Below are 19,917 nucleotides of genomic sequence, written 5' to 3' on the forward strand. Positions count from 1 at the left end.
GAGGGACAGAAATCAAATATAAATATGGACATTGATCCCAAATCTAAATAATATTTAGGTGTTATTTCCAAATATTTCCAAATCTAGATAATATTTAGATATTGGATGGATACTCTACAGTAGCTGGAATTTATCTGGGATCTCAGAATTTTCCCTTTTAGGAATTCCTCAGCCTCAGAATTCCTGGTTTTCCACCAGCTCACCATCCACACCTCCTTTTCCTACCCTGAATTCCCAAAAATCCAGTGGGATTTAAAGTTTTAATCTCCAAATTCCCACATCCATCCAATAAAACTTCCCACAGATTCTCCATCCCAAAAATCCAACGTGTTCAAATCTCACCATTAAATCTGAATTTTCCAAGCCAAACACTCACCATGCATTTATGGACAAAACCCACTTTGGGGTTCTTAAATGGGAAAAAGATTTTTCCAACTGTCCCATCATACATTTAGTGAATAATTAGTGAATAATTAATGAGTGATTAGTGAATAATTAGTGAACAATCCCCTTTTCCCTGCTCTTCCCCCTCACTCTCCCTGTTACAATCCAGACTGGATTTCCCAACTCTCTCCTCCCAGCCTCATTTCCCGCAGGAATTCCAGGCGGGAAGAGGCAAATCCCCATTTTTAGGATTTTATGGAATATCCCAGTGGAGCATCCCTACCGACAGACCAGCTCTCCGTCCATGGCGTCCTGCTCGTCCGTGCTGGCGAAGGACACTCTGCCGCCGATCACCGCGCCGATGATGTACACCAGCCACGTCAGGCGGCCTGCGACACACAGGGGACAGTCAGGGACAGACAGGGACAGGTAGGGACAGACAGGGGACATAGGGGACAGACAGGGACACACAGGGGACAGTTAGGGACAGGTGGGGACAGTCAGGGGACAGTCAGGGGACAGTCAGGGACAGACAGGGACACAGGGGACAGTCAGGGACAGACAGGGACAGGTGAGGACACACAGGGGACAGACAGGGACAGACAGGGGACAGTCAGGGGACAGTCAGGGGACAGTCAGGGGACAGTTAGGGACACAGGGACAGTTAGGGTACATAGGGGACAGTCAAGGACAGTCAGGGACAGGTGGGGACAGTTAGGGGACACAGTGGACAGTCAGGGACAGTTAGGGACACAGGGACAGTTAGGGGACACAGGGGACAGTCAGGGACAGTTAGGGACAGGTGGGGACATAGGGGATAGTTGGGGACACCGGGGACAGTCAGGGATACAGAGACAGTAAGGGACACATGGGACACACAGGACAGTCAGGGGCACAGGGGACAGTCAGTGACAGTCAGGGACAGTCAGGGACAGTCAGGGACAGTCAGGGACAGGTGGGGACAGTCAGGGACACATAGGGGACAGTCAAGGACACAGGGGAGAGACAGGAACAGTCAGGGACACACAGGAACAGTCAGGGGACACAGGGGACACTCAGGGACAGTTGGGGACAGTCAAGGACACAGGGGACACATAGGAGACACATAGGGGACAGTTAGGTACACAGGGGACAGTTGGGGGACACAGGGGACAGTCAGGAACACAGACACACAGAGCCTGGGACACAGGGGATAGTCAGGGACACAAAGGGGAGGGTCAGGGGACACAGAGGACAGTCAGGGGCCATAGGGGACACTCAGGGACACTCAGAAACAGTCAGGGACACAGGGGAGAGTCAGGGACACAAGGACACACAGGGGACAGTCAGAGGACCCATAAAACAGTCAGGGACACACGGGGACACTGGTGACTCCCTGCACATCCCTGAATCCCAAAGGAGCTGCTTCCCTGGGCTGAACAATTCCCAATCCCTCCCTGCTGGGCCAGCTGCAAATCCCATCCCAGCCACCCTGTCCCTACAACCAGCAGGAGGTTTCTGCCCCAAAACCCCAAAACTATGGAGGAAAGTCCAGTGAGCACCCAAATCCCTTCCCTGGTAAAGGCTGGGATGGGATATGGGATGGGGATCCTCATCATTTTGAGGGTCCAGGCAAAGAAATATTCAATTTCCCCCAAAAAAACCTGGGCATGGGGTGAGTTACAGGACAGCACCATCTCCAGCCAGTGAGGAGAGGCAAATCCACACCTCGGGGAAAAGGATGGGCTGGGGAACACCCTCCTAACTCTGCCTGAAAGGCAGAAAACATCCCAAATCCCCCCAAAACCTGGGAATGGAGTGCTTTTTACAACAGAGCAGTGCCGGGATGGGCTGAGCAACACATCCCTGTGGGTTTCCCAGGGAACAGAACTCCTGGAATCCCAATTCCTTCGGGAAGAGGAGTCTCTCCAGGCTTGGAATCACAATTTCTTTGGGAAGAGGAGTCTCTGCAGGCTTGGAATCCCAATTCCTTCGGGCAGAGGAGTCTCTGCAGGCTCACCTTCCTGCACAGCCAGGTCCATGGGGCTGGCAGTGGCGCTCTGCAGCAGCTCCTGGTAGGACTGGGCTGACTGGTCGAAGAGCTGCACCAGCAGCGCGCAGGTTTTCTCGTACTCGCAGCGCCCGATGGTGGAGAGCTGGTCCAGCTGCTGCTGCACCAGCCCTGTGTCCTCCAGAGGGTCCTCCAGGCCATCCCTGGGGGGAAAAATGGGATTAAACAGGGGTTGGGTAGATGGGAACAGCCTGAGACAGAATATGGACTCATCCAGTCCATCACTGTGCACAAAAAACGGATTAGATAGGGATTGGATAGATGGAAACAGCCTGAGACAGAATATGGATTCATCCAGGCCATCCCTGCAGAAAAAAGGGATTAAATAGGGATTGGATGGATGGAAACAGCCTGAGCTAGAATGTGGAGTCCTCCAGGCCATCCCTGTGCAGGAAAAAGGACATTAAACACAGGTTGGATAGATGGAAACAGCCTGTGCCAAAATATGGATTCCTCCAGTCCATCCCTGCGGGGAAAAAGGGGATTAAACAGGGGTTGGATACATATGGAGTCCTCCAGGCCATCCCTGAGCAGGAAAAATGGGAATAAACAGGGATTAGATAGATGGGAACAGCCTGAGCTAGAATGTGGACTGCTCCAGTCCAGCCCTGCACAGGAAAAAAGAACATTAAACAGGGATTGGGTAGATGGAGACAGCCTGAGCTAGAATATGGATTCCTCCAGTGCATCCCTGTGGGGGAAAAAGGAGATTAAACAGGGATTGGATGCATGGAGACAACCTGAGCTAAAATATGGACTCATCCAGGCCATCCCTGTGCAGAAAAAAGGACGTTAAAACAGGGATTGGATACAAATGGATTCCTCCAGGCCACCCCTGCAGGGAAAAATGGGAATAAACAGGGATTGGATAGATGGGAACAGCTTAAGATAGAATGTGGACTCATCCAGGCCATCCCTGCACGGGAAAAAAGAACATTAAACAGGGATTGGGTAGATGGAGACAGCCTGAGCTAGAATGTGGAGTCCTCCAGACCTTCCCTGCGGGGGAAAAATGGGATTAAATAGGTATTGGATGGATGGAAACAGCCTGAGCTAGGATGTAGATTCCTTCAGTCCATCTCTGTGAAGGAAAAATGGGATTAAACAGGGATTGGATACATGGAGACAGCCTGAACCAGAATATGGATTCCTCCAGGCCATCCCTGTGCAGGAAAAAAGGGATTAAACAGGAATTGGATGCATGGACACAGCCTGAGGTGGCACAGAAGAGGTGCTGTTGGGAACAGAGGGTTTTCCAGGTACTGGAATTCCAGGCTGGTGGGAAGTGACTCAGATTGACTCTGAACATCCCTGAGAAATCAGGAGGAGAGGAATGGATTGGGGGAAAAGCCAGGAATCAAACCAGCAACAGATCAGGGGAAAAGCCAGCAGCACCTGGCAGGAGTAACGTGTTCCATCCTTAATATTATCCAATTTTTTAAACATTTATCCACGTTTTTTAACAGTATCCAGTTCCTTTAACATTTATCCAGTTTTTTTAACCTTTTAACCTTTATCCAGGGGTTTGAATGGAACAGGCAGTGCCAAAATTCTCTGTGTTTCTACAGCAAAACTTTCCCTTCGAATCCTTCCACTGCCTTTTCTCTTAAAGACATTAAACTCTACAGTAAATCAGACAATTCCAGAATGGTTTGGGTTGGAAAGGACCTTAAAACTTATTTAATTCCACCTTTTCCATGGGAAGGACACCTTCCACTATCCCAGGTTGCTCCAAGCCCTGGATTTGAACACTTGCAGGGATTGAGGGTCCCCAAAAAAAGGGATAATAGCATCAGCCATCCCTAAGAGAAATCCCTTATTTTCCTCTATTTGACCATTTGTTTTCACCCAACACAAACACACACCAGGGAGAATTCATCCCACACAAATCCAGGCACGACAATGGGATTCTGGAGGCTGATTCCTTCCAAGGAATTAAAAATAAAAGGTGTTTTTAGGTGCAATTTGTGCAATCCTGCAGCAGAGCTGTGACAGGGAAGTGAGTCACGATTTGCACACACCCTGATCTGTGTTCTGATGGGAATTCTGGGTGGAAAAGGGTGGAAAAGGATGGAAAAGGGTGGAAAAAAAGGATGGAAAAGGGTGGAAAAGGATGGAAAAAAAGGATGGAAAAGGGGGGAAAGGGGGGGAAAAAAGGATGGAAAAAAGCGTGGAAAAGAGTGGAAAAGGGTGGAAAAGGGTGGAAAAAAAGATGGAAAAGGATGGAAAAAAGGATGAAAAAGGATGGAAAAAAGGATGGAAAAGGGTGGAAAAGGATGGAAAAGGATCCATGCTGCAGATCCTGGGAAAATGAATCCAACCCAGAACATGTCAGATCAGCTCAGCCACAGGAGATTAAGCAGGGTCTCAAAAAAAAAAAAAAAAAAAACCCAAACCAGCTTAAAAAAATAAATCTCTTCTAAAAAACACAGCCAGGCTGTGATTTAGGGAATCCTCCCCCAGAAATCCTCACAAACACCTCCTGCCTCTGTGGCTGGGAAGAGAAACACAGGAGAGGCTGGAGTGTTTGCTGTGGAGGTGACAATCCTGGGATCATGGCAAGGGACATTAAAACATCCAGTGCCACCCCTGCCGTGGGGACACTTCCCACTGTCCCAGGGTGATCCTTGGGCACAGCTGCTCTGGGAATTCCATCCCAGCCAGGAATTCCACCCCAAAATCCCATCCATCCCTGCCCTCTGTCCCTTTGACGCCACTCCCTGTGTCTGTCCCTCCATCCCTTGTCCCCAATCCCTCTCCATCATCCCTTAACCCCTCCAAACCCTCCAAACCCCCCTTTCCCACCCCTCAGAGCACCAGGAGAACCTCCAGGCTGTGGCACTGCCTCACCTGAGGATGATGTGCACGGATTCCAGGCGGGAGGTGATGTAGGCTTTGGTCACCTCGGGGGTGTAAGTCTCCAGCATGTGTGGCTCTGTGGCTTTCACGTAGGGGACAGAGGCAGCCAGGCGCTGCCACAGGCTCAGCAGGTAGTGCACGCTGTTGGGAGCGAATTCCCAGTGCTGCCAGGGGAAAGGGGAGGAGAACAGGGCAGGGAGTTAGGATTTGTGGGGTTGGGGGGAAGGTGTTCCAACAGGAGCTGTGGTGGAAGCTCTGAGTTTGAAGCTCGGCTGGTTTTGCTTTCCACAGGATAACATTGAAAAGCTTTAATTCTCTAAAGATAATCTGATAGTCCAAGGTTGCCAAATTACCGAGGAACTTTGGGGCACATCTGGATCACCTGGATCATTCAGTGATCCCAAATTCCCAGGATGTGGAGTTGAGCCTCCAATCCCAAGGCACTGCAGGGTTTCTGCTCAGCTCATTTCACCTTCCAAAGGACAATACCTAAAATTCTCCAAGGATAATCTAATAATCCAAGGTTGTCAAATTATCAATTTTGGGCACATTTGGATCACCTGGATCATTCAGTGATCCCAAATTCCCAGGATGTGGAGCTGAGTCTCCAATCCCAAGGCACTGCAGGATTTCTGCTCAGCTTCTTTCACCTCCCACAGGACAACATAGAAAAGCTTTAATACTCCAAGGAGAATCTAATAATCTAAGGTTGTCAAATTATCGAGGAATTTTGGGGCACATCTGGATCACCTGGATCATTCAGTGATCCCAAATTCCCAGGATGTGGAGTTGAGTCTCCAATCCCAAAGCACTGCAGGGTTTGATGCTCTCAGCTTGTTTCACCTTCCACAGGACAACATCAAAAAGCTTTAATTATCCAAGGAGAATTTAATAATCCAAGGCTGTCAAATTATCAATTTTGGGGGCACATCTGGATCATTCAATAATCCCAAAATCCCGGGATGTGGAGCTAAATCTCCAATCCCAAAGCACTGCAGGGTTTCTCTCAGCTCATTTCACCTCCCACAGGACAACATAGAAAAGCTTTAATTCTCCAAGGAGAATTTCATAATCCAAGGTTGTCAAATTATCGATTTTGGGGCACATCTGGATCACCTGGATCATTCAATGATCCCAAATTCCCAGGATGTGGAGCTGAGTCTGCAATCCCACAGCACTGCAGGGTTTCTGCTCAGCTCATTTCACCTTCCACAGGACAATACCTAAAATTCTCCAAGGATAATCTAATAATCCAAGGTTGTCAAATTATCAATTTTGGGCACATCTGGATCACCTGGATCATTCAATTATCCCAAATTCCCAGAATGTGGAGCGGAGCCTCCAATCCCAAGGCACTGCAGGATTTCTGCTCAGCTTGTTTCACCTCCCACAGGACAACATCTAAAAGCTTTAATTCTCCAAGGATAATCTAATAATCCTAAAATATCCAAGGCTGTCAAATTATCCAGGAATTCTGGGACACATCTGTATCATCCAGTGATCCCAAATTCCCAGATTGTGGAGTTGAGCCTCCAACCCCACAGCACTGCAGGGTTTCTCTCAGCTCCCCACAGCCCCAAGCTGCTTCCCAGGAATTCCAGTGGAACAAAAAAGGGATTCTCCAAGCTCCATGGTTTTTAGATCCTCTCCTGTGCAGGGCTGTGGTTAAGAGCTGGAAAACTCAGTGGGAATATCCATGATATTCCAATTACTCCCAACCCCTGTGAGAACATTGCAATAGCGAAGTGAGACAGAATTCTAAAAATAAACCTTATTTAACAAGTTGGGATTTTTTTTCCCTGCTAGGATCTGGGAAGCCTCTGGAGGCATGGCAACAACTCTGCCTTCCCACGTGGATTCCATTCAGGAATTCACAGGGATTGTGTCACAGCCTCAGCCACAGGGGGTTGGGGGAGAAATGAAACAGGTTGAGAAGATCCTGCTGTGTTTTTTCCAGGGAATTCGAGGAGCTGGAGGAGCCCTGGAGGGAGGGAAGGGATGAGAAAATCCTGCTTTGTTTTTTCCAGGGAAAGTGAGGAGCAGGAAGAACCCTGGAGGGAGGGAATGGAGAGAAGGTCCTGCTTTGTTTTCCAGGGAATGGTTGGGAACAGAGGGAAGGTTCTGCTTTGTTTTCCAGAGAATTTGAGGAGGAGGAAGAGCTCTGGAGGGAGGGAATGGAGAGAAGGTTCTGCTTTGTTTTCCAGGGAATGTGAGGAGCAGGAGGAGCCCTGGAGGGAAGGGAAGAGATGAGAGGATCCTGCTTTGTTTTCCAGGGAATGTGAGGAGCAGGAGGACCCTGGAGGGAGGGAAGGTCAGGTCGGTACCTGCAGGCTGGTGACGGTGAAGTTGGCGATCAGCCGGATCACCTCGGGGTAATTCTCCACCTTCACCAGCTCTCCCAGCTGGTAGTTGCTTTTCAACCTGGCCAGCAGCCGGCAGAACTCGTGGTAGTTGTTGGGGTCTGACAAACTCTGAGGCACAGAGAGAGGAGGAGGTCAGGAATGGCTCTGCTGCTCCTTGGATCCCCATGGAATCACAGCTCTGGGATCATCCCAAAAAATCCCACCCTGACCTTTCATCCAGCTAGGAATTGCCACTTTCAATGGGTTTTCCAAAGATGAAAAAACCTTTGATTCCCCTGCTGCCCTCAGCAGTCTGTTCCAGTCCTGAAGAACTCTTCCAACGAGGAAATTTTTCCTAATTTTTCCTAATTTCCACCCTGACCCTCCCTTGGTGGTGGAACGGTGGGAAAAGGGAAGAACAGGACAACCTCACACCACTCTCCCCTGTGCTAAATAGGGCATTAAAAGGATTTTTGGGGCTGCAATGTGCTGAGGAGGCTGCAGAGCCCCAATCCCCCCTGGAACACCCACCTGGGGGTTTTCCAGTATCCTTTTCACTCCATCCACGAGATGAGACAAGAACTTTGCCCGCTCGGCGTTGTTGAAGAGCGAGCGGCGCACCGAGGCGATCTGCACCAAGCAGGACAACACCTGGGAAACGGGAATGAAACACAAAAACTGGGATGAGAGAGAGGAAATGAAGGGATTTTTGGATTCCCATCATGACACAAGTAGACATGGAGGTTTGGGGTTGCTTTAGGGGCAAAGCAGTTCATTCGTGTCTGCGGTGGGGAAAGAAATTATGGCAGCTAATAATAATAATAATCTAATAATAATAATCCTGGGATAGCCAAGGTTGCCAAATTATTAAGGAATTTTGGGCACATCTGGATCATTCCATGAGCATGAATTCCCAGATTGTGGAGCTGAGTCTCCAATCCCACAGCACTGCAGGGTTTCTCTCAGCTTGTTTCACCTTCCACAGGACAACATCTAAACCCTTTAATTCTCCAAGAATAATCTAATAATCCAAGGTTGTCAAACTATCAAGAATTTTGGGCACATCTGGATCACCTGGATCACTTAATGATCCCAAATTCCTGGGATGTGGAGCTAAATCTCCAATCCCAAAGCACTGCAGGGTTTCTCTCAGCTCATTTCACCTCCCACAGGACAACATTGAAAAGCTTTAATTCTCCAAGGAGAATTTAATAATCCAATCAAATTATTAAGGAATTTTGGGGCACATCTGGATCACCTGGATCACTCAATGATCCCAAATTCCCAGGATGTGGAGCTGAGTCTCAATCCCACAGCACTGCAGGGCTTCTCTCAGCTCTCAGCTCTCCAAACAGGCTGACAATTCCATGATTTCATGATTAAATTCCCCAGAATCATGGAATTACTGAGGTTGGAAAGGAACTCCAAGCTGTCCCCAATCCCAAACTGTCACCCAGCCCAGAGCACTGAGGGTCACATCCAGGCTTTCCCCAGCCACTGATCCCAAAGGAATTATTGCAGATTTCCATTCAGAAAAGGAATTTCACACTTCCAATCTCTCCTGGATATCTGAGGATCTAAATTCAGGATTAGCCATTAATCCTGCACCAGAATGGACAGTGGAATCTCCACGGAAAAATTAATTCTGGAGGTTCTTCCCTCTCAGCCAAGGCTTTGTTTTCACAAAGTTTAATTATGGGAAATATTTTAATTATGGGAAATATTTATCAGATGGATAAACACCTGGCAGGGGATTTTTTATTTTGATTTTTCCAGAATAATCCAATTTTTAGCTCAGCTGTGCTTTGGCTCTTTCATCCCAGTGGGACACAGTGGGAGTTTGGAAAGGTGGAAGGAGAAATTCCATTATTTGGGGTTTTCCCAAACTTGCTCCTGGTGTGGTTTTAGGATCTGCTTTGGGAATTACATCCCTTGAGGAGATGAGCAAAAATTCCAAGCTGTGTGAAGATAAAGGAGGTTGGAATTCCAGAAAAAAAAAAAGATTCTCAGGGAAAAAATCCTTCAGAACTCTCAGCAGCACTTGGGACACTTTGGGACAACCTGAACCCCTCAGTGAATCTCCCACAGAAATCCTAAAACGAAGGAAAAACAAACCCCAAAACTCACCAGAGGAGAAAACGAAGGAGGGATGGAATGATAAAGATCAAAAAACAACTGAAGGGTCGAAGAATCCAAGAATGCTGCAAGAGAAAAGAGGATTTCACCTCCATTTCCACACGGATTTGTCACACCAAAGCCCAAAAATCCCAAGAAAATTGCCCCAATCCCAAGAAAAATCCCCCAGGATTTTGTATTTGTCACACAAAAGCCTTTCCTAGAAATAAACTCGAGTCACCCACTGGCAGAGAAAGCGCCAGGAAGGTATTTTAAGAACACAATCTGTGCAAGTGCCTGCTGGGAGCAGCAGGATGGGGAAAGTGCCAAGTCCTGCCCCAGTTATTTAGGATTTTAAAATCCAGTTTTCCTGCTTGGTGGGCTGGGAGGTGTGAGAGTGGAAGGGAAAAAAGGGGATTTGTAGGATAAAATGCTCAAAGTGAATTAGGTGGGTTTAGGGTTGGGTTTGGGGTTGGGTTTAACCTCTGCTTGCGTTTATTTATTTTATGTATTTATTTATTCATCTATGAAGATTAAGAAGGTTTGAGGTTTTTCTAGGTGAGATGCTGCAGATTACCTGTAATATTGGAAGGGGAAAAAGGGGATTTATAAGATAAAATACCCAAAGTGAATTAGGTGGGTTTAGGGTTTAGGTTTGGGGTTGTGTTTAGGGTTGGGTTTAATCTCTGCTCAGGTTTATTTATGAAAAATAACAAGTTTTGTGGATTTTCCAGGAGGGATGCTGCAGATTACCTGAGGTGTAAGACTGGAAGGGAAAAAAGGGGATTTATAGGATAAAACACCCAAAGCAAATTAGGTGGATTCAGGGTTGGGTTTGGGTTCAGGCTTGGGTTTAGGGCTGGGCTTGGGTTTGGGTTTAGGGTTGGGTTTAACCTCTGCTTGGGTTTATTTATTTTATGTATTTATTTATTCATCTATGAAGATTAAGAAGGTTTGAGGTTTTTCTAGGTGAGATGCTGCAGATTACCTGCAAGATTGGAAGGGGGAAAAAGGGGATTTATAAGATAAAATACCCAAAGTGAATTAGGTGGGTTTGGGGTTGGGTTTGGGTTTAGGCTTGGCTTTAGGATTGGGTTTAGGGTTGTGTTTAGGGTTGGCTTTACGGTTGCTTTAGGGTTGGGTTTGGGGTTGGGTTTGGGTTTAGTTTTGGGTTTGGGGTTGGGTTTGGGGTTGGATTTGGTTTAGGGTTGGGTTTAGTTTTGGGTTTGGGGTTCTTTTAGGGTTGGGTTTGTGTTTAGGGTTGTGTTTAGGGTTGGCTTTAGGGCTGGGTTTAGGGTTGGTTTGGGTTGGGTTTAGGGTTGGTTTAGGGTTGGTTTGGGCTGGGTTTAGGGCTGGGTTTAGGGTTGGTTTGGGTTGGGTTTAGGGTTGGTTTAGGGTTGGTTTGGGTTGGGTTTAGGGCTGGGTTTAGGGTTGGTTTGGGTTGGGTTTGGGGTTGGGTTTAGGGCTGTGTTTAGAGCAGGATTTAGAGTTGGGTTTAGGGTTGGGTTTGAGTTTAGGGCTGGCTTTAGGGTTGGCTTTCACCTCTGCTCAGCTTTATTAATAAAAAATAAGATTTCTGAGGCTGTCCCAGGTGGGATTCCTGCCTTACCTGATCTCCAGCTGGTTGGGATCTGCACAGTGCAAAGATCATCGGAGGATTCGTCGGTGGAAGTGCCAATAAAATCAAAGTTCAGGCAGTTGTGGGTGAGTTTGAGCAGCTGCATCAGCAGCCCGTGCTGGCTCTCGTCGTTCAGGTTCAGGTTCTTCCCAGAAGCCTGGGGAAAAATGGGAAAATCCCAGGAAATAGGGGATTGAGAGAAGGGAAAGGAAAAACAATCAGCCAGGTGGTTAAATAGAGAGAGGATTGCATTTTATGGAGGATTATAAGGATGGTGTGACACAGGAAACAAGTGGGTTTGCAGGGAGAATTTTGGTAAATTCTGTTTTTGTGGCCTGGATTTACATTTATTTTATACTTATTATTTAAATAAAATGCATTTATTTTGATTTATTCCTTCAGAAATGAAATTCCCTCCACAAATGTGTTTTTGCCCCAAAAAACAACCCCAGAGGAGAGTTTTTAGGAGGGAATTTCAACCCCAGAAAGAGTATTTTTGCAATGAGAATTGTGGCAAATTCCGGCTTTGTCGGCTGGATTTCTATTTATTATTTAAATAAAATGCCTTTATTTCTATTCATTTCTATTTATTCCTTCAGAAATAAAATTCCCTCCAGAAATAAAATTCCCTCCCTCCCCTCCTTTTGTAAAATACAAAAAAGTGCATTTTTCCCCTGAAACACAATCCCAGAGCAGAGATGTTAAGAGGGAATTTCAACCCTAAAAAGAACATTTTTGCAGTGAGAGTTGAGTTTTATGTCTGTGTTTGTGGCCTGGACTGATATTTATTTTGTATTTATCATTTAAACAAAATGCATTTATTTCGATCTATTCCTTCAGCAATAAAATTCCCTCCACAAACCCATTTTTCCCCCGAAACACAATCCCAGAGCAGACTTTTCAGAAGCAATTCCAACCCCCCAAAATCCCATTCCAGCCCCACATAAAGCCGGCAGGCTGACCTGCTTGAGCAAGCTGCAGGACAAGGTGAAGATGTCGAACAAGGAGGAGTCGCGGAAGGAAGAGGCGATTTTCCTGTGCTTGGTCAGGGGGTGGCTGGTGTCTGCCTGCAGGGACAGCTGGGGTCAGAAATTTGGGGAGAAACAATCCCAAAAGCAGCAGGACCACTGGGAGATGGAGATGCTCTCCCCAAGAATGACTAAATTGTGGGATCTGAGCTTTTTCCGTGGATAAATCTGAATTTTCAGTATTTTATTGCTGCCTGGTTATGAGGCTGGGGTGGGTTTATTCCTAATTTATTGCCAGTTTATTCCCAAATTTACTCCAAATTTATTCTCAATTTATTCTCAATTTATTCCCATATTTATTCCCAAATTTATTCCCAATTGATTCTGAATTGATTCCCAATTTATCACAAATTTACTCCAAATTTATTCTCAATTTATTCTAAATTTATTCTCAATTTATTCCCAATTTATTCCCAATTTATCACAAATTTATCCCCAATTTATTCCCAATTATTTATTCCAATTATTTATTCCAAATTTATTCCCAATTTATTCCCAATCTATTCCCAATTTATTCCTAATTTATTCCTAATTTATTCCTAATTTATTCCCAATGTATTCCAAATTATTTATTCCAAATTTATTCCCAATTTATTCCAAATTTATTCACAAATTTATTCCAAATTTATTCCAAATTTATCCCAAATTTATTCCCAACTTATTCCAAATTTATTCCCAAATTTATTCCAAATTTGTTCCAAATTTGTTCCAAATTTGTTCCGAATTTATTTCCAATTTATTTCAAATTTACTGCCAATTTATTCCAAATCTATTCCCAATCTATTCCTAATCTATTCCCAATTTACTCCAAATTTATCCCAAATCTATTCCCAATTTATCCCAATCTATTCCCAATTTCCCTTCACTCTCTGCCCAAATCCCCACCAAACCTGTTCCCAGCAGCATTTGGGGGATTTAGGGATTGGGAATTCCAAACCCCAAAGGGTTCAATCCCAGCTGGAAAATCAACAATTCCAATTCCCCTCCAGGAGGAGTTAAATTCCATTTAAATGGGACATCAAATTCCAAATTCCAGGTGAAAATTTGCTGGTTTATGGGATAAATTCCACTCCTGGATCTGCCTTTGCATCCCAGAGCTGGGGAGGAGCAAAACTCAGAGCTTTTTATCCAAAAAATGGGGAAAAGTGAGGAAAAATTCCCATTTTTTGTCATTAATCTGAGCCAAATCCCACCTGCCTGGGATGGCAATGGGATGCAGATAAAAATCCATTTTAAAATAATTTTTTCCACTTCCTCAATTCAATTTAAATTTCCAAACACCTCCTGCAGTACTGGAGGAAGCAGAGCAGCTCCAATATTTGGATTTTCCACCTGAATTTTCCCAACAATTCCATGGAGGAATTCAAATTCCCTTCCAGAAGGACTTAAATCCCATTTAAATGGGACATCAAATTCCAAATTCCAGGTGAAAATTTGCTGTTTTATGGGATAAATTCCACTCCTGGATCTGCCTTTGCATCCCAGAGCTGGGGAGGAGCAAAACTCAGAGCTTTTTATGCAAAAAAATGGGGGAAAATGAGGCAAAAATCCCGTTTTTTTGTCATTAAGCTGAGCCAAATCCCACCTGCCTGGGATGGAGTTGGGATGAAAATAAAAATCTATTTTTAAATATTTATTTTCCAGTTCCTCAATTCAATTTAAATTTCCAAACACCTCCTGCAGTACTGGAGGAAGCAGAGCAGCTAAAAAAATTGGATTTTCCACCTGAATTTTCCCAACAATTCCATGGAGGATCCCAAAATTCCCATCCTGGATATTTTGGGGGAGAAGGAAAAACCCAAATAACTGGTGGCAAAGCCAAGGTGGATCTAAATTTATCAGGTATTTAAAAGCTGAATTATTCCTCAGCTGGGAAAATTGGGATTTCAGGGAGTTTAGGGAAATGAAAATAATTTATTTAGTGGTTTAATGGACATTTAAAGCCCTTTGTGGTGATGGAAAATCTCATTTATTTAGGATGGAAATGTAAATTCCTTTGGGAAAATGGGAAATTCTTCACCATGGGGATTAAAATAGGGAATTTGGATTCATCAAGGAATTGGGATTCAATCAGGGAATTTAGATTAAATTGGTGATTTTGGGTTAAATCAGTAAATTGGGATTAAATCCAAGAATTTGGCTTTAATCCCTGGATTTTCCTTGAATTGTTGAATTTGGATTAAATCAGTAAATTTAGATTAAATCCAAGAATTTGGCTTCAATCCCTGGATTTTCCTTGAATTGTTGAATTTGGATTAAATGAATGAATTTGGCTTCAGTCACTGAATTTTCCTTGAATTGCTGAATTTGGCTAAAAGCAAAATTCGTTGGGATGAATTCAAAATGAATTGGGATTAAATGCAAGAATTTGGCTTCAATCACTGAATTTTCCTTAAATTGTTGAATTTGTAATAAATCCATGAATTTGGCTCGAGTCACTGGGATGGGCTGAAATAAAAAAAAAAATTAAAACTCGATTTAAATCAGCAAATTGGGTTGAAATCAGTGAATTTGAGTTGAAATCAGCAAATTGGGTTGAAATCAGTGAATTTGGGTTGAAATCAGGGAATTTGGGTTGAAATCAGTGAATTTGGGTTGAAATCAGGGAACTTCAGCACTTCAGCTACATCTGTGAAATATTTCCAGGGTGAAAATGGATATTTTTGGAGTTCCCAGCTCTGGTTTTATGACTTTTAGGAATCAAAATTTTGCTGAGCTAAACCTTACAAAGCTCAGCTCTCATGCCAGGGTTAAGCAGCTCTCAAAAAAGTGGTTTTTGGTGGTTTTTTTGGTGTTTTTTGGTGGTTTTTTGGGTGGTTTTTGGGTGGTTTTTGGGTGGTTTTTTTGGTGTTTTTTGGTGGTTTTTTTGGTGGTTTTTGGGGGTTTTTTTGGTGGGTTTTTTGGTGGTTTTTGGTGGTTTTTTGGTGTTTTTTGGTGTTTTTTGGTGTTTTTTGGTGGTTTTTGGGGTTTTCTTTTGGTGGTTTTTAGGTATATTTTTGCTGTCTCTCTGATCCTAAACCCACTCTGAGGTGGCACTTTGTGTTTGTTATTTAAAGAATGGATTTAAATAATCCATTGTTTAAATATTATTATGTTATTATAGATTGGATGAATTCTATATTGAATGAAACAATATATTATTATATATAGGAGAAATTAGATATTGAATGAAATAATATATTATTATATATTGGATGAATTCTATATTGAGTGAGATAACATTTTATATATTGGATTAATTATAAATTGAATGAAATAATATATTATTTTATTATCTATAGGATGAACCCCTGAATGCAGGGTTGGAATAAAACACATTTAGGAATAAACTGGGACAGATTTAATATTTCAGATATCAGGGAAATCTTTTTGATCAGTTTTTGATTTCCTTATTTCAATCTTTTAATTTCCTAATTTGGTTAATTTTACTGTAATTGGGAGAGGTGAAGGTTTGTCCAAAGATTCCAACAGACAAATCCTAATCTCTAAATTCCCACGGATTTCTATAAAAACCAGACTTACTTTAACCTGGTAAAAAAATCCTAATTTATAAAGATTAATAAATAAACATTTTAAACCCAGATAATAAATTTTTTAACCTGACAGACACATCCCCATTTAATTATTTATTTATAAATATTTATTTATTTGTAAATATTTATTTAGAAATATTTACTTATTTATAAATATTTATTTATAAATATTTCTTTATTTATTTATAAATATTTATTTATAAATATTTCTTTTTATTTATAAATATTTCTTTAGAAATATTTCTTTATTTATTTATAAATATTTCTTTAGAAATATTTCTTTATTTATAAATATTTCTTTAGAAATATTTCTTTATTTATAAATATTTCTTTATAAATGAATATTTAAAGCTTTGATTCATCCTCACAGGAAGTGAAGAATTCTCTGGGGAGATGGAATTTCCTGGGCTAGGAAATGGCAAAGGAAAAAGGTTGGATTAGGATTTAGGAGGAATTTTTTTTTGGGATTGATTGCTCAAGCCAGGCTTGAGGAAATAAACTGAATTTTGGGAGATTGAAATTAAAATAAAGTTCTGAGGAGCTGAACTTCCTCAGGTCCAGAAGGAATTGAATTTTTCCCTCGGAAGGAATTGGATTTTTCCCTTGGAAGGAATTGGATTTTTCCCTTGGAAGGAATTGGATTTTTCCCTTGGGATAAATCCTCTCTGACACCAATTTAATCCTCCAGGATTTCTCTGGATTTGCCAACATCCAGGAAAATCCAAAGTTAGTTACTCAGCGAGATGTTAAAACCAAAATCCTTCGTTCCACTTGGGTTTGTGGAGGAAAATCAGAAAATCAGCCTCAGGAGTGCAGCTGAGAGGGAAAAGCATGGGAAATGATGGGAAATCCTTGGGAAAACCATGGAAAATTATGGGAAAACCATGGAAAAACCTTGGGAAAACCTTGAGAAAATGATGGAAAAACCATGGGAAAACCTTGGGAAAACAATGGGAAAATGATGGAAAACCTTGGGGAAATGATGGGAAAATCATGGGAAAATCATGGGAAAACAATGGAAAAAACATGGAAAAAACCATGAGAAAATGATGGGAAAATGATGGAAAAACCCTGGAAAAACCTTGGGAAAACCATGGGAAAATGATGGAAAACCATGGGAAAGCCATGGAAAATGATGGGAAATGAAGGGAAAACGATGGGAAAACCATGGAAAAATCTTGGGAAAACTATGGGAAAACCAATGGAAAATGATGGGAAAATGATGGAAAAAAAAACCTTGGGAAAATTATGGGAAAACCATGGAAAAACCTTGAGAAAATGATGGGAAAATCTTGGGAATACAATGGGAAATCCAAGGAATTGGGATGGCAAAGGTCAAGCTGCTCCTCCCAGTTCCCAACAGCAATTCCAAGAGGCTGCAAAACCCTGGAAAAATCCTCAGTTTTTCTGGGAAAAGCTGGAATACTTGGAATGTCCAAACCCCAAAAGGGATACAACCTGGAAAATCCAGGATTTTGGGGAATTTTATCCCAGAAATTCACACAGAGTTTCATCCTGGTTTAAAGGGATGATTTAAAAAATGGAGAATTTTGGGTTTTCAATGAAATTCACTCAGCCTGGATGAAAAGAATGATTTAAAAATGGAGAATTTTGGGGTTTTTCTACCCAAAAAATCAACGGGATGTTCTCACCCTCCCTGAATAATTCCTTCTCCTCATCCCTCCCAATCCCCAATCCCCAAAAAATTCCCAAACATTCCACATTAAAAACCATGGGAAAAGATGGAAAATGCCAGCAGAACACAACAAATCCACGACAGCAACTCTCAGCATCTCCCCGCGACAAAAACAACCCAAAAAAACCCCCAAAAAACAACAAAAAACACCAAAACCAACAAAAAACCCCCAAAACCCCCAAAAAAACCCAAAAAACCCCCCAAAAACCAACCAAAAAACCCCAAAAACCAACCAAAAAAGCCCAAAAACCAACGAAAAAACCCCAAAAACCAATGAAAAAAACCCCAAAAACCAATGAAAAAAACCCCAAAAACCAATGAAAAAACCCCAAAAAACCAATGAAAAAACCCCAAAAAACCAATGAAAAAACCCCAAAAAACAACCAAAAAACCCAAAAAAACCCCAAAAAACCCAAAAAAACAACCAAAAAAACCCCAAAAAACAACCAAAAAACCCCAAAAAACAACCAAAAAACCCCAAAAAACAACCAAAAAACCAACGAAAAAACCCCAAAAACCAACAAAAAAAACCATCGAAAAAACCCCAAAAACCAACGAAAAAACCCCAAAAAAACCAACAAAAAACCCCCCAAAACAACCAAAAAAACCCTATAAACAACCAAAAAACCCCAAAAAACCAAAGAAAAAACCCCAAAAACCAACAAAAAAACCCCAAAAACCAACAAAAAACCCCAAAAACCACCAAAAACCAACGAAAAAACCCCAAAACCCAACGAAAACACCCCAAAACCCCCAAAAAATCCCCCAAAACCAACCAAAAAACCCCAAAAAAACCCAAAAAACCCCCAAAAACCAACCAAAAACCCCCAAAAACCAACCAAAAAACCCCAAAAACCAACCAAAAAACCCCAAAAACCAACCAAAAAACCCCAAACCCAACAACCAAACCCCCCAAAAACCCCCCAGAGCAGAGCAGGAGGGAGCAATACGAATGAGAAAATTGGACACTTACTTCACTGAGGAAGGCTGAAGCACTTACTTGATTAATTTCATTCGTCAGCTGCGAGAGGATTGTCACTCCGATGATGCAGTGCTCCACACTGTCCTGGGGGGGGAAGGAACAATTGTGGCTTTTTGGGAATTTTTTTGGGATTTTCAAGGGTTGAGTGGATTGGGAGAAAAATTCCTGGCTAAAAAAATGGTTTAGTTGGTGGTTTTTGAGGGTGGAAAAAGGGCTGAGAGTGGATTTTAAATGGGATTTGAGTGTTAGCATTTGAAAAATAATAGTTGAGAATTCATAATTGAAAATTAATATTTGACAATATAAATTTCTTTTTCATTGGGTTGGAATTCCCAAGGATTGATTGGCTTGGGAGAAAAATTCCTGGCTAAAAAATGGTTTAATTGTTGTTTTTTTGAGGGTGGAAACAGCCTGGAGAGTGGATTTTCAATGGGATTTGAGTGTTAGCATTTGAAAAATAGTATTTAAGAATTAATGTTTGAAAATATAAATTTCTTTGGCATTTTTTTGGGATTTCCAAGGATTGAGTGGATTGGGAGAAAAATTCCTGGCTAAAAAAATGGTTTAGTTGGTGGTTTTTTGAGGGTGGAAAATGCATGGAAAGTGGATTTTAAATGGGGCAAAAGGTGCTAAGGAGGAGTAAGACTAAAAATCTGCCTCTTAATATCTTAATATTGAGAATTAATATTTGAGAATATAAATTTCTTTTTCATTGGGTTGGAATTCCCAAGGATTGAGTGGCTTGGGAAAAAAATTCCTGGCTAAAAAAATGGCTTTATGGTTGGTTTTTTGAGGATGAAGAAAGGGCTGAGAGTGGATTTTAAATGGGATTTGAGTGTTAGCATTTGAAAAATAGTATTTGAGAATTAATAGTTGAGAATTAATATTCGAAAATATAAATTGCTTTTTCAGTGGGTTGGAATTCCCAAGGATTGAGTGGATTGGGAGAAAAATTCCTGGTTAAAAAAATGGTTTAGTTGGTGGTTTTTTGAGGGTGAAAAAAGCCTGGATAGTGGATTTTAAATGTGGTTTAACATCTGTGAGGCTAAAGGTTTTAAGGAAAAATAAGGCTAAAAATAGACCTCTGAACTTAATATCTTAATATTAAGTTGAGTATTAATATTTGACCATTAATATTTGAAAATTAATATTTGCGAATTAATATTTGAGAAATAATATTTGAAAATTAATCCTTGAGAATTAATACTTGAGAAATAATATTTCAGAATTAATATTTGAGAATTAATACCTGAAAAATATTTGATAATTACTATTTGAAAATTAATATCTGAATAGTAATATCTGAATAG

The 19,917-nt window shown here is 42.2% G+C and overlaps 1 protein-coding gene across 2 annotated transcripts in view; it reads right to left on the reverse strand.

The window, feature by feature from the left end:
• LOC146420265 (exportin-7) overlaps positions 1 to 19,917 on the reverse strand; it is a 53,602-nt gene that overhangs the window by 19,824 nt on the left and 13,861 nt on the right. Inside the window, exons 5-13 of one of the 2 annotated variants that reach the window (XM_085048453.1) lie at positions 18,626 to 18,691; positions 12,331 to 12,435; positions 11,360 to 11,525; positions 9,763 to 9,836; positions 8,167 to 8,286; positions 7,618 to 7,764; positions 5,285 to 5,457; positions 2,384 to 2,577; positions 668 to 773 (exon numbers count right to left, since the gene is read on the reverse strand). In XM_085048453.1, coding sequence (XP_084904579.1) covers positions 668 to 773; positions 2,384 to 2,577; positions 5,285 to 5,457; positions 7,618 to 7,764; positions 8,167 to 8,286; positions 9,763 to 9,836; positions 11,360 to 11,525; positions 12,331 to 12,435; positions 18,626 to 18,691 — 1,151 coding nt within the window. Of the gene's footprint in view, positions 1 to 667; positions 774 to 2,383; positions 2,578 to 5,284; positions 5,458 to 7,617; positions 7,765 to 8,166; positions 8,287 to 9,762; positions 9,837 to 11,359; positions 11,526 to 12,330; positions 12,436 to 18,598; positions 18,692 to 19,917 lie in introns of both variants that reach the window. The other variant, XM_085048452.1, reaches the window with a different exon arrangement.

Source organism: Lichenostomus cassidix, unplaced genomic scaffold, assembly GCF_008360975.1.
Source record: "Lichenostomus cassidix isolate B80296 unplaced genomic scaffold, HeHo_3.0 HiC_scaffold_829, whole genome shotgun sequence".
Taxonomy (NCBI): domain Eukaryota; kingdom Metazoa; phylum Chordata; class Aves; order Passeriformes; family Meliphagidae; genus Lichenostomus; species Lichenostomus cassidix.